Consider the following 13,395-nt stretch of genomic DNA (forward strand, 5'->3'; position numbering starts at 1 on the left):
ATAAACCATATATCTATTCCACGATACGCAGACTAGCTACTGTAGATTCATGTCTAAGAAACTAAGTCATGATGTAATACCAGAATCGTTAGATCTATCGTCTTTCAACCCGTAGTCGTCCTACTAATGCTCTGGACTGTCTCTTCAAAACCATTTATAGACTGATCGCCGTTCTACACTATCAAATCCTTTCAGGCACTCCCGAGACACTTATGGCCGAGGGCAGCGATTTCCTGTAACCAAGTCACCATGGCTTCAAACCAGAACAGCAACCTAGTACCTCTTAGAAAAGGTCTGCCGGTGATTATTTGGATCTTGACATTTGTCCGTGTGATAAATTGCGCAAATTCGACGTCCTTCCAGTCTGTCAGTGAAAGCCCCCATTAGATTGCCCAAGGGTATGCTAATAATCATCCGACATGGCAAGCGGCCGGATATCCGCGCCCCAGTTTTCAATATCAGCATAAAAAACGATAGTCTTCTTACCCCAGGCTATCTATTTCTCACTCCCTATGGCGTAGATCTGCCGGGACCCTATATCTTTGACACGTCTGGTGTTTGTGCATTACCCTGGTCTAATTTTGTGACAGCGCTGACGTGTCTAGAACCTTGTATGGAGTGGGGCTAATAGCTCTTCAACTGATATTTTCCATGACCTCCATGTTTGCCCTTATAATGGATCAGACCACCTCTGTTATTATCAAGGAGTGCAAACCGAGGGATATGCAAGGGGTTATCATACGATTTTGGACGACACTTACAAAGAAACAACCACTGTGCAAAGCGGGAATGGGACGCTTCCAAGCGATTTACATGAAATGAGAGTCATTAATGGGAAGACAGCACTCATCACTATATACCAAACAGGACCTTACAACCTCTCAGCATATGGCATAGGTCCTGGAAACGGTTGGGTTATAGACGGCGTCTTCCAAGAGGTGGATATCAAGACAGGAAAGGTCTTATTTGAGTGGAGATCGCTTGACCACGTTCCCCTTTCGGCTACCCTAATCCCTCTGCGCTTAGACGCAGTGGTTGGTGATGGCTTGACTAATGGTAGCGCTTGGGACTATTTTCACATTAATTCGGTAGATAAGAACAACGACGGCGACTACCTCGTATCTGCAAGACATACCAGCTGCATATACAAGGTTTCCGGCAAGAATGGGTCCATTATCTGGCAACTGGGCGGGAATCAATCCTCTTTCCAACTGAGAGATTACAATTTCTCCTATCAACATGACGCCCGGTTTCGAGAGGAGAATGAGACCACGACAATTCTCTCTTTCTTCGACAATGCAAGCAACAAGCATAAAAACACGTCATCCACTTCGTCCGGGAAGATTATCTCTATCGATCACAATACGGACACCTCGACATTGCTCAGAGAATACCATGCCCCGGGCAACGGTCTGCTTTCCTTCTTCCAGGGAAACACCCAAATATTGCCGAACAAAAACGTCGTGATCGGATGGGGCACCCATCCTTCGATTTCTGAGCATACCGAGGACGGCACTGCAATATTCTTTGCTACATTGGAATCCCCAGATGCACAGAATTACCGTGCATTCAAGGCCAATTGGACTGCAAAGCCAAGTGACCCTCCTGCGCTTCGGACATACAGTCCATCCACAAACTCAGCAACCACCTTCTGGGTAAGCTGGAATGGAGCAACAGATGTCGACCGGTGGAGAATTCACGCCACTTCCCCTGAGTCTGATGAATTCATGCCTTTGGACATGGTACACTACCAAGGCTTTCAGACTACATATGTCAGCTCTAGCTACCACCCTCGGGCTTTTGCGGAGGCCATTGCAGCGAATGGGTCGAGTTTAGCAAACTCATCGGTTGTGGATGCCTCTTCGAGCTTACCTGGGAGTGATTAGGAATCAAGGACTGAGCCCGAGCAGACTCACTATTTGCAAATATCAGAGTTGCGTAAATCACGGCAGTCAGATGAGGCCGATCGCCTGAACCTCCTATTGTTATCCTGAAGACACGTCATTGCATATGAGCAGATCCATTCTTATTCAGTTTAATGATTCATCAATTGCAAATATGGCATGGCCCCGCACGCATCAAGGTCGTACTTGGAATGATGTTGCTGCCGAAAAAACTTACCTATGCAAATCCTCCAAACTGCTGGCAGTGTTGCATCTATGTATGAGTTGATGAAGCCCGACTATGTAGTGCATTGGACCGAAAACGCAGTATCGATTAGGGCTTTTTCCTACTAGGTAGGTAGATGTGAAGTCCTAAAGGACCCAACTCAAAATTAAGAACACTTGCAATGACCGATCTCCACGCCCATCCTATAATGCTGTCCCCGTTCCATAGTGATGTCAACCTTCAGCCTGTCTTCAAAGATCAAAACAACATCCGACCCGCCGAATTGAAAATACGCCAGCTCTTCACCTTTATGTAATTTTGCGCCAGCTTCAACAGTAAGAATGACTGATGACACCATGGCCATACCGACAGGCAACACGGCAACCAGACCAGAGCCTGTATCCAGCACAATCAGTCCTCTAGCTTGGCAGAACTGGTAGCCTGTCTCGTTGCGGACACTAAGCACTGCGCCGGCTGTGTCAATGACTATGTTCGTTTGTGCGGCTCTATTTGGCACAGCATCCGGTCCTGGAAGGCTGGTAGCATAAACCTGCATATAGTTTCGACCGACAATCGTTCGGGCCTCCAAGACCGTTCCGCTGACAGGTGCATGTACTCGGTGATAATCATTCACGTCCAGGAACCCATGCAGCCACGTCCCATCAGTGAAACACTCCTTGTACAGCGAATCATCGAGCAGTTGAGCGATCCGCCACTTGAGTCCTTTCGTGGTCACGGTAGAATCTGCAGAGACTGAATAAAGCTCTTCAAACACAAAATCGGCGGGGCATGTTAAAACTGAGTTGTCCCCAATGGCAGTAATGGGCCGTCGGCCAGGCTTGACGTTGCGGCAAAAGAATTCGTTAAATGTCCTCCATCCTCCTCGAGGTTCGAAGTAGTCTTCTATATTGTACGCGGGACTTGCCTTGAATGTATCCAGTGAGGCTGAGGAAGCTGGTGAATCCATAAATGTTCCGATTTCCTTGCTGAAGCGTACTATCCAGTCTGAGAGCCAGGTGAGTTTGTCATGTTGGCTGTTTTCCGGCTCAGATGATGGCTGAGTTGCGCCCTGATAAGCGGCGACAGAGGGCTGGTCGAGAACAAACCACGCTTTACATATCCGGTAGAGAATGTCCTTGGGCCGCGCAGCTTCGCTTGGTATCCAATGAAGCTGGTCGTTGATAAATCGAAAGTAATCTTCTAGGCATTGAATATCCTGCAGCTCAGTTGTATTGTGTGAACGGGCTGTGGTGATTGCCTCTTCAAAATCGGCCTTCCGTTTCGAATCTGACATAATCCATACTCTCAGATCCCTAACAAGGTGTGAATAGTCATCCTCGGTGTAGGAGTCTGGTCCTGGGCGTAGAAAGGAGGAAGTAGCTTTTGCCAATAACTGGCTGAACATGATTCTTCAAAAGTGGTAGTTTCAATCGGTGGCCTGAATTCCTACTCCTGGGCGGAATTTTACACTCTTATATATCATCAGGTCTGATTCAGCGTCAGTGTAGTCAATGGCTGGCTGAATCTTACCTTATGATGACTCTTAAGCTACGGTCGTTCCGAGCGCTAGCAGTCCAACATTAATAAACACATGCCTGCTTCAAGAATGAGCTAGACTGCGTCAAGTCTAGCTAGCTGCATATGGCCAGCTTCGGAGCGTGTTCTCCAAAGGCGACAATAGTAATATTTCAGAGGGCTTAACTGTACTCTCGGCTCTGGCAGTCATTGTTCCCACACGATACCACGCTCATTCAACTATATTAACAAGGCTCACTTAAATCACTGAAAAGGAGAATACTGGAACGAGCTACAACCTGCTCAACATGCCACTCATAAATTCATTCCAAGGTGGGCTTGTCTCCCCAGGGACAAACTTGCCATAGGGAGGTCGCCACATTGGCCAAAATCGCAGAGGTTGCATTTTTCCCTCCATATCCTTCCATTCATCGTCTGGTCTTTCAGCGTGTGGCTCTACCGCGTGCTTACGGAAGGGAATAAAGCCGTGTCGCATGTAAATCGGAACCCCCATAGCCACCACAGATTCAAGCCACGCTTCTATTCCGAGCTCATCTGCCCGGCGGCATGCATCAGCGAGAAACATGTCGGCAACTCCTTGTTGTCGGTATTCTGGGAGGACGAAGCCAATAAATAGGTCTATCGACTTGTTAATTCGCAAACTTTCCAGATTTTCTCTCGGCGCACAACTTACAAACATGTGGTCTCTGCATGAATTTCTCATGCGGGGCAGTAAATATGCGCAGGCACTCATCGATATACTTCCGCTGGCTACCGGCAGGATACCAGAAGGCAGACTGATGCCCGTTATCGTTCTTTCGAGCAGTAGGGTCCTTCTTGTGGACCTTCATCAACAAGCCGCCGACGATTTTGTTGTTATTCTGTGTGTCAATGGCCATGGTCCACACTATGTCTGGATCATCGCGCGACCACTCGCGTTGCAGCTCGACCAGACTTTTGAAGGCTGTTTGCTTTTCCACCGGAGATTCATGGCCAAATATAGGGTAGAAAAATCGAAAGATTGATTGTTGGGGATGCTCGAAGCTCGCTACCTCGCAGGCAACTAATTCCTCGAATTCGTCCGCCTCATGGTGGACTTCAGATAACTGGAACCGCATCTTCTTTCTCGATATCTGCGTTATCTTGTCTCCTGCCAAGAGCAGAATCACAGAATGTACTGCCTGTTACTCAATAAGCGTTGTGAATCATAATACACATTTCTCAAGTATCACCACTCCCTTAATAACTACATTCAGCTATATAGCAAATCCAATATTATCAGCATAACACGTGGACCAGATTAATAGGTGGACAGGTTAGCAAGAAGTAAGCACACCAGGCAGCCCTCGTTCTCAGTAAGCGCTCTTACTATAGAGGCGTTCTCAGCTCAGCCAGCGCTATCCATAACTTTCTCACCGCGACTGGTCTGAGTCAGATTGCATCAACTCTCCCACTCATAGTAGAGCTTACTAGGCCTAAGTAGGAGTTTTGATCCACCCTTAAATGGTTATAATACCACACAATTAAGATTAGAATACTATTTCTGATGTGGAACATGTGCAGTCCTCACCACTATTAGCAGGGTGGGTAGATGTGTCAGCATTTGGGGCATCAAAGGCCAACAACCCCGCAGGAAACATAGCAGATGACAGAACTGTCTGCTTTTGATCTCTTTGTTTGTCGATTCTATTACTGGAGCTTCATGGACCCTACTTAAGCTTACTATCATACCCATTCTGAGCTGTTGGCCCAGCTGTCATTACAAGACACACGCATTTATCTAAGAGTAAAAAAAGAGAACACCTACGATGGGTTATCCGAACAGGATGAGTTGAAGGAAAGGACCAGGGCTGAAGTAAGGATGCTGGAGCTACTTATGCAGGATATTGAGCAACGGAGCAGCGAGAAGGATTCCTCGATTTGAAAGTAAGGTTAGCATTAAACTAGGAGAATGCTTACCATCATGTGCTTGCCTTGATAACCTACCTTACATACCATATGTATCTGCCAATCACGCATACTACTTCCCCCATAGCTGCCTTGGAGTCAGACCCCAGTAATTAGTCGCCTCCTGCCAGACTGCCTCCCCACCTTCCATCTGCCTTACCAACTCCACAGTCTCCTCGTCCACGTTCAAAGTCCCCGCCAAATAATGCAACGCCGTGTTGCCATCGACATCTTTGGCACGAACATCAATCCCGCCCCATTCTAGCAAGACCCGGACCGTGGCCTTTTGGGCCTGTTGCTGGGCTACTGTCATGGGCTGCGGATGTTTCGCACCTGTTTCCCCAGGCGTCAAAAACTGCATGTGGATCGGACTTGGAAGTCGATATGGAGACTAATAAGAGTCAAGCGTACGGGCGCAATGGATGCTTCTGGCGACATCGGGGTTGCCGGCAACAGTTTGACAATTTGTCAGAGGCAAGGAGGCCACATGGAGTAGCGTGTGACCAAGTGCTGTGACCCCGGCTGCGGCGAACCCACCAGGAATGATTCCCGCCAGCCATGAGAGGAGATCGGGATCATGATGCGCCGTGGCAAAGTGGAGCAGATGGACGTTGAAGATGGGTGTATGCAGATTGGCATCCAGCTGTGGATGGGAGAGTAGGTCAACCAGGCAGCCCTGGACGCCAGTATTGCTGAGATCGCACTGAGCGATGGCGTAGGAAAGTGGTGGAAGAGCAACAGTGGGGGCTGCACAAGGGCGATAGTTGGGGGAATATCTACAGGTGGACAGCAGATGACGGAGCATGGACTGCTGACCGGCAGCAATGGCTTCGTGGACAGGAGAGGATGTCGCCAGAAAGGAGATTGAGGCGTCCTTACCTTCAATCTTAAAGTGGTCCGCATCATCATTACTTGTGGTTGATGGTTGTATCCAAGCAGACTCGTCCGCTCCTGCTGCCCGCAGGAGATCTAGGATCTCTATATTGCCAGTATTTGCCGCGACTTCCAGCGCTGTCAAAGCGCTGTCCACCCGACGTTGCGCGATTGTAACTCTCTTGTGCATCGTCGGCAGCAAGCGTCGTCCGGGAATGTAGGGCTCCGTCCAGAAATGGGGAAAGCCATGGCGACGCTCGTCCAACTCTGCCTCAATTAATGGGCAGACCTGGTGATCAATGCCTCCCTCACTTCGTGCAGTGGCTAGAACATGAGCATGACGTTCAAACCCTGGACCAAGCCTCTTCTCGTTACGGTTGAAGTGGAAGTCACGGCCACGAATAAAGTTGACTGAAAAGTCTGCCATATCGGCAGCTCTAATGCCGTTCGGATCCGCGCCCGCGGCCAGCAGAAGACGGACATTATCTGGTAAATTGGCGCCGATGGCAGCATTTATGGGAGACTGGATTCTCCAATGCAGGTTCACGGTTGTATTGGGTGATAGCATCTTTATCATGTTCTGCTCGACCTTCGACAGGCTTTTATTCTGGCAGGAGTCTGCATAATGAGCCAACAGCGCTTCGAGTATAGCTGGGTTGGATTTGGCAGCTGCCCGGATGACAGGAGTGTCATCTTGATGAAAGATGTCGAGGTCTTCTGCCGTGAGCTGGTACATGATGCACGAGATATGAAGAATATAAAGGAGAAGGAATGGAGGATGACAGTTGCAAAAATGTTGCGGTGGCCTTATATAGTGCCAAGAGACACTAAGCTATGGCAAGCTATTGGCACAAGACCGAAATAACGACTGGTGACGCGCGCTGCCGCGCGCCGTAAGCCCTGAAATGAAGGGACATAGGCGTGAACGGTCGTGTAAATATCAACCGGTGCAGTACGTACCTTTACTGTGATTTATGGAACGGATGAGAATCTTATACAGAGAGCGGTTCCTTTGTAGGATTCCCTGTCTTTCTACTTTCATTGGTAGGGTCGTCGTGCCCACCGGTTCGCTCGTTTTCGCTTGCTTGTTGTGGAAGATGGATTTTGGGGTATTCCTGATATCGCCTTTACTGTACGGTCTGAACGTCACACTTGAATGACACCAAGAGCTAGTACTTACGAAGGATATGATATGATAACAGCCTATGAACCGTTACCTTTATCCTAGATTATGAGTGCTACAGAATGCTGCCGCCAGTCAGTTTATTATATCCGCTCGAATTTACACTACTTAAACAGGCCCTAAGGCGTTACCAATTTCCGCTGGGCGGCTATTCGACGTAGAATGAGTTCTGCATACGAGATAATACGCAGTATTTGCAGGCTCTCTCCACACGATGGTCGAAAAGGGCAGCGAACAAAAATATAAAGCAGTACAACCATCAAGTACTGGATCCTAGAATCTAATCACCCTCAGATTAGTATACAGTCCCCGCGATGGCAAGCATAAATTAAACAGAAGGAATATCTTGTTCCATATGCTGAATCATTGTTGTTGTCCAGTGTTATTAGCTGAGAATCCACTGCATTTACTGTAGGTGTATAGCAGACTCCCTTCGCAATCAGACAAAGGTATAGGAACAAGACACCGAAAGATAAAAAAATTATAATAAGGTAATATTGTAAGAATATTAGAAAGTGGCCCAAAGTCATCTAACGTGAAGCTCTTAAAGACTAGCTCCCTTCACTTATGATAACACATGTAAACCAACCGAGTAATGGCATTGTTCTTCACACTATTACACCCTAGGTATACTTTGACCTAAAGTCAGCTTGAATTTTTAAGCATAGCATATCTTCTTCATTTGCAGTAAAGCCCAGTGCGTCGATATCGAACTTTGCCTTCCCAATTGTTAGTAAACTTGTCCCTTGCACTCAAATATGTGTCTTTACATACCTGTGGAATTTCTCTGGGTAGATCCGCGGTATGAGTGACTTCATATGACCCTGGCTTGACGGGGCATTGGATGGTTGTGTTATAATCACGGAAAGTTTCACAAATATCGAATGTTGTTTTCAAGATCTTTATACGACCAAGCTTTACGACAACGTCCATATATGCGCCTTCGCCAATGATGTCGGTAACAGTCCCAGTCAGCTTTACTTCAAGAGGTTTGCCGCTACGCTTGTTAGCTATGGATCTGGAAAGGATGGGAAATAGAAGGTTAAGGTGTGAACGTACGCAGAAGGTGGATCAGGGTTAAGTGATATGCTCTTAAGTTGGATAATGTCATCCAGTGTGCCGCAGTTAGTATATGCCCAATCATTACTGACGTGAAATGGAGGAAAGGTGAATGGAAATTGCAAGGCTATACTGGGAGCGAAAAGGGCAAAATAGGGGAAAGAAAAGTACATTATCGCTGACTAGATCGTGTTTCTAGACAAAATAGAGTATGTGAATTTGAGGCACTGTAAGATTCTGTGGAGATTGACATGCTATTTATGCAACTAGGTTACTACAAGTTATGTCATTATGCACAAAGAATGTCGGTGCGAGTACAATTTTCTAGCTAACTTTTCGGATTCTGACCTCAAACTCTAATCGAAAACGGTCAGCTAGGAAAATATGGTTAAAACTCAATATATCAGTTCATTCAAAGGATAAATTTCCCTCCAATGGAGGGTTATCATAGCTATCCGGTTGCAGAAAACATTTAGTAATGACAAATCCGAACAATCCGGAGCTGCTCAGAGACTGCAGAATGTACTTTTTACCTCTGCCCTCTTGCCGACTACCATGCTCGATGAATTTTGGATGACGCACTAGAAAGCTTAGACAGATTCATTTCACCAAAGAAGCAGATCAAGCTATAGTATTTATACTGCTCAGATTAGGATAGTTCTATAGTTATAACAAGCATGATTCTAGCCGCCCTAGACCGTAAAGACAAACTATACAATTGCGTATGATCTTATATTGGTTAAAGTCTACCATCTTGCAATACTACTACTCTCCACTTAACATAAATTGTGCTGGCATGAGTCTGTCACGTCATATTAGTGAAAATGATCAATCAGGTACTTGAATAAGAATCGTAATTAGCTTTATGGGATTAAATTCTATTCAAGGTTATAGATTTGCGTTAGATCGGCTAATTGTAAACCAATACAATTGAAAAGTTCCAATTGATTACCTCACCAAAATGTCTTGTGAAATCAAGCTTTAGCTAGGATATAGCAAGACCCTTAACCCGATCTTTGTGAGGGCTCGTCGCGTTCTCAATGGCCTACCTCAATAGGGCTGCCTTTGCGATCATCAGCGAGGAGAGAAATCGTGTTTAGTTGCATAGTGAGTGATGTAGTAGACTAGTGATAGAGATTTGGTGACTGTAGGAATCCAGAAAATGTCATGATTTGAATATAGACAGCTGGCAATAGCTGGATTCCAGGGGTTAATCTAAGGGTGGTTTCGGGCCAGGTGGATGGCGCGTAATTCCTATTTTGGAAGAGGGTACCGGGTCCCGAGGCATGCCAAATCGACAAGAACATCAACCAGGGGCATTTGTCAGTACTTAAAGCACGTGGCGAAGTGATATTTTGAGTGCATTTGTTTAGATGAAGCGACGGCATTGCTGTCATGGAAGAGCCTGATATAAAAACTCACAGTCCTACTGTGTATCGCGAGCAGACGGTCCTAGACTCGGAAGATTTACCTCCGGATCATGCGGGATACTTTCATCTATACTTTGAGTAATAATAGTTTCCAGATAATAGACCATACAAACGGCAAACTCTGTATCAGCGATAACCCGGTGCTGTAGACTAGTGAAAGCAATATTACCTTTGAGCCAAACCATTGCATATAAATGTATTATGCCTCTGACATTAGTCTCCACCACGCCATAGTGATTAGAAAGATCACCAAGGATCCCCATGTGCATATGGCTGCCGGCTAGTAAACCATGAAGAACAGTATTGCAAATTTAATGGAAAAACTCCGCAACTGCCACTGGATTTGAGAGGAGGGTGGCGCCACGGAGGCGCCATGGATGGCGGAATTCGAGGCAGCAAAGGTATCTCCCAGAGTACTCAACACCTACCAAGATCATAACAAGAGGGCTTTACAGATCTGAGGAGTTAATAGTAATCCAAAAAGCCGGCATCCCAGAACACACAATTAGACCCCAGATTTCTGACCGCATTCTGAGTTTCTGTGCGAAATGATCCAGGGACCCACATAGCAATGGTTTTCATAATGTGCAGAAGGCGGCGAATAGCAGGGTCATTTACTTCATGGCTACTATTAATAGTGTGTATGGCATTGCGAACCTGGTCCGCTGTCAAAAGAGGCAATCCTCATTTGCTGATAGCCAATCGCGGCGCTATAGGAGCAGCTTATTCACTAAAGAAGACTTCTGAATTTGCAGTATATTCATAAACAAGGTACATGAAAGTTTTGTGACGTGCAAATCTACAAGCATTAGAATTGACTGTTGACGCTCTTGAAGGGAGTGTACCTTCTACTGTGGTGCTTCAGAGCCCACTCAGCAAGGGATGCTACAGAAACTGTGAACAGGCAGTCGTCAAGATGGCCTCCAATACCATGTGGAAACAGAGTAGGGAATGCGGCAGTAAAATAAGTAGGGCCGTTCCAATGGTCTATAGGTGTTGCCTAGCCCCGGATTGTGTAAGAGAGCGTTGGGATATGCTGGCGGTCCTGCAGGTGTATGTGTTGTGTTGTGGAAGCCGGCGATTGGTTGGGCACAATATTAATCAAGGCATTTAAGAAGCGCTTGTCAGGGTTCTGGCATTCACTATTTACGTCTGTGGAGACAGAACCGGTCATCAGAGGCTTGTTATTATCATGGTCAAAATCAGGGTCCTAGTTTGGACACAAAGGCATACATGAGCGCAACCAATCAGAAGACGACCTCTTAGAAGTGCGTAACGAAAGGATGCAGGCGACAAGAGAGAAGGAGCAGCAAATAAGGATGGCACAGGGAACAGCAGCATCAGACAAGGGCAGAGTAGGAGAGGAAAGGGCCAGTGAATGAGAGCAAAAAGCGCCAGCACCAAGCCTAAGACAGCAATGTTATAAACAGCGATCAGAAGAGAGCGTGGAGAGAAGCAACAGCGAATGAGAGAAAGGGCAGTAGAATCCTGGCAAATAAAGAAGCAGAATTTGTTAACAGCAACATCAAAGTAAAGTTTTGGGATTCAAGGGTACCCTGGGCACGAAGGTAACCCTTCCTCTCACTACGTTGGTTTCAGGGCACTCATGCTCTCACAGGCCCGTTTAGGGTTCTCCTTCCTCTCACTACATTCGTTTCAGGCAATTGTATTTTATGAATGTATTTCTAACCATCTCAATTCATAGTACATCATATTAGACCTGCGGCGGGACGCAATGATGATGGACGTCGAAGTGGTGATGACTGACGACAAAGCCCACAGCAAGTATAATAGCGATTCGCGAGAATAGAATGACCACAGCCAAGAATCCTCAGGTCTCAAGGAAAATTGATGAGGAAGCTAGTTGACAAAATCACAGCAAACAAGCTGGCTGTTGGCGCGAAGCAGGAAGCCACAGTCTAAGCATACACGCATCTCAGCAAGAGGCTGGGGATACGCCATTTGAGAAGCAGGGTAGCTATGACAAGAAGGACCATCTATTCATTGGACACAGTCATGACAAAATTAAATGATAATATTGCGTGTGAAACGTGAAAATGAGATGGAGGAGAAGAAGAGGTTGAACACATAGAGAGAACAAAAACAAGACAATTTCATCTTAGAAAGCGAGCACTCGTGAGTTGAAAGCAGTCAGACAACGATGAGCAAAATGTTATATATCAGAAAACTCACAGCAATACAGCAGGAATTTGAAGTTATTTCCATGCATGGTTTATCTCTCTGGCATTTCTTATACGTGATTGTATGAATCTGGTTGAAAGGCTATTGTATATGGGGTCGTTGCAGCGTGGACTAGCCCCCAATGAAGAATGAGAATCCCGCATAGAAACTGCAGCAACTAAATGCCAACGTATACTAGAGATGAAAGGAGATGAGCCACTGACAAAGGAGAAACGCGGGTGGAAATAGCCTTTCTACATAGAAATCCCTCTCTGTTGTGGGTACGCCTGTCGCAGGCGGGTTTCCTTTTTCCCTTCCTCTCACTACGTTCGTTTCAGGGCACTTTAGGACTTTCAGTATGTCAGACTTTCAATGTTTTCTGCCAGCAGTAAAATTTGATTTTGTATGAAATTAGATTAATTATTTATTAATAGCTTGTATATTATACCTAGAAAGGAATTTATATTCCCTTAAGTGCTATAGAATGGTAGCACTTAGTAGGAGACCGACTGCTCATCTGATGGCACAAAAATCATTCCCTCTGTCACACGTCCTCTCAACATATTATTGGCTAATTGTCGAATTCAGGGTCCAGATCTATCCGGAGACAGGAAATCCAATTAACGGAGCGGTCCCCTGAGGGTTCCGGATAGATCCTTTTAGCAGATAGAGAGGCCGTACCTTATGGCAACTCTCGCCGAGGGAACCCCACGCAACGAATTAGAACGCTAGGACACCAATATACTGGATCTTAGAGGTATGGGAGGATTGACAGGTTACAGGTTACTGGTTTGGATAAGAATAGGAGGACACGAGAACTAATTTGATGCGGAAGGTGATGTTAAGCATCCAGCTTTGTGGTAAGCCTAGGTATTAATAAAGTGGCATATCATGCCTCAAGTACTCTGCATTTCTGGCTTGACAAACTCAGTAAAAGAACCACATACGTGCGCACTGAGCAAAGACAGATAGACATATAGATTATAACACCCTAAGTAGATTACACTTGAGCCCTTCTCTCCTTATCAATCCTCCTGTCCATAGTGCCTATTAAAGGGTATATACACTCACTAATCACCCTTTAATAATTTATTTCTT

The 13,395-nt window shown here is 46.0% G+C and overlaps 5 protein-coding genes across 5 annotated transcripts; 1 reads left to right on the forward strand and 4 right to left on the reverse strand.

The window, feature by feature from the left end:
- Positions 1-249: 249 nt before the first annotated feature.
- Positions 250-1,886, forward strand: P174DRAFT_464991 (arylsulfotransferase family protein; the record flags this gene model as incomplete). Its single annotated transcript, XM_024830485.1, has 3 exons — positions 250-362; positions 632-1,742; positions 1,764-1,886. 3 exons carry the CDS (start codon positions 250-252, stop codon positions 1,884-1,886), a joined length of 1,347 nt encoding a protein of 448 aa, XP_024677403.1.
- A 389-nt stretch (positions 1,887-2,275) lies between these two features.
- P174DRAFT_516412 (phosphatidylserine decarboxylase) lies at positions 2,276-3,403 on the reverse strand (the record flags this gene model as incomplete). The annotated part of the gene is made up of 1 exon (XM_024832330.1): positions 2,276-3,403. The coding sequence occupies one exon, from the start codon at positions 3,401-3,403 to the stop codon at positions 2,276-2,278; it is 1,128 nt and encodes a 375-aa protein (XP_024677404.1).
- A 397-nt stretch (positions 3,404-3,800) lies between these two features.
- On the reverse strand, positions 3,801-4,872 carry P174DRAFT_516413 (uncharacterized protein). Its single transcript, XM_024832331.1, has 2 exons — positions 4,319-4,872; positions 3,801-4,263 (listed from the first exon to the last, which is right to left on the reverse strand). Exons 1-2 carry the CDS (start codon positions 4,740-4,742, stop codon positions 3,917-3,919), a joined length of 771 nt encoding a protein of 256 aa, XP_024677405.1. The 5' UTR covers positions 4,743-4,872; the 3' UTR covers positions 3,801-3,916.
- A 772-nt stretch (positions 4,873-5,644) lies between these two features.
- Positions 5,645-6,871, reverse strand: P174DRAFT_397788 (uncharacterized protein; the record flags this gene model as incomplete). The annotated part of the gene is made up of 2 exons (XM_024823814.1): positions 5,645-5,962; positions 6,026-6,871. 2 exons carry the CDS (start codon positions 6,869-6,871, stop codon positions 5,645-5,647), a joined length of 1,164 nt encoding a protein of 387 aa, XP_024677406.1.
- Positions 6,872-8,215: 1,344 nt separating this feature from the next.
- P174DRAFT_67691 (uncharacterized protein) lies at positions 8,216-8,895 on the reverse strand. Its single transcript, XM_024832422.1, has 3 exons — positions 8,687-8,895; positions 8,402-8,624; positions 8,216-8,346 (listed from the first exon to the last, which is right to left on the reverse strand). The coding sequence occupies exons 1-3, from the start codon at positions 8,857-8,859 to the stop codon at positions 8,251-8,253; spliced, it is 492 nt and encodes a 163-aa protein (XP_024677407.1). The 5' UTR covers positions 8,860-8,895; the 3' UTR covers positions 8,216-8,250.
- Positions 8,896-13,395: the final 4,500 nt, after the last annotated feature.

This window comes from Aspergillus novofumigatus (assembly GCF_002847465.1).
Source record: "Aspergillus novofumigatus IBT 16806 chromosome Unknown P174scaffold_12, whole genome shotgun sequence".
Taxonomy (NCBI): Eukaryota; Fungi; Ascomycota; class Eurotiomycetes; order Eurotiales; family Aspergillaceae; genus Aspergillus; species Aspergillus novofumigatus.

What these genes read in the sequence shown, in the direction of transcription:
- P174DRAFT_67691 (XM_024832422.1), bottom strand. Translation starts at nt 8,859, where the DNA reads ATGTACTTTTCTTTCCCCTATTTTGCCCTTTTCGCTCCCAGTATAGCC. An exon ending in AACCCTGATCCACCTTCTGC is followed by an intron (nt 8,625 to 8,686) that starts GTACGTTCACAC and finishes TAACAAGCGTAG; the next exon opens with CGGCAAACCTCTTGAAGTAA. An exon ending in TACCCAGAGAAATTCCACAG is followed by an intron (nt 8,347 to 8,401) that starts GTATGTAAAGAC and finishes ACAATTGGGAAG; the next exon opens with GCAAAGTTCGATATCGACGC.
- P174DRAFT_516413 (XM_024832331.1), bottom strand. Translation starts at nt 4,742, where the DNA reads ATGCGGTTCCAGTTATCTGAAGTCCACCATGAGGCGGACGAATTCGAG. An exon ending in CATGCAGAGACCACATGTTT is followed by an intron (nt 4,264 to 4,318) that starts GTAAGTTGTGCG and finishes ACAAGTCGATAG; the next exon opens with ACCTATTTATTGGCTTCGTC.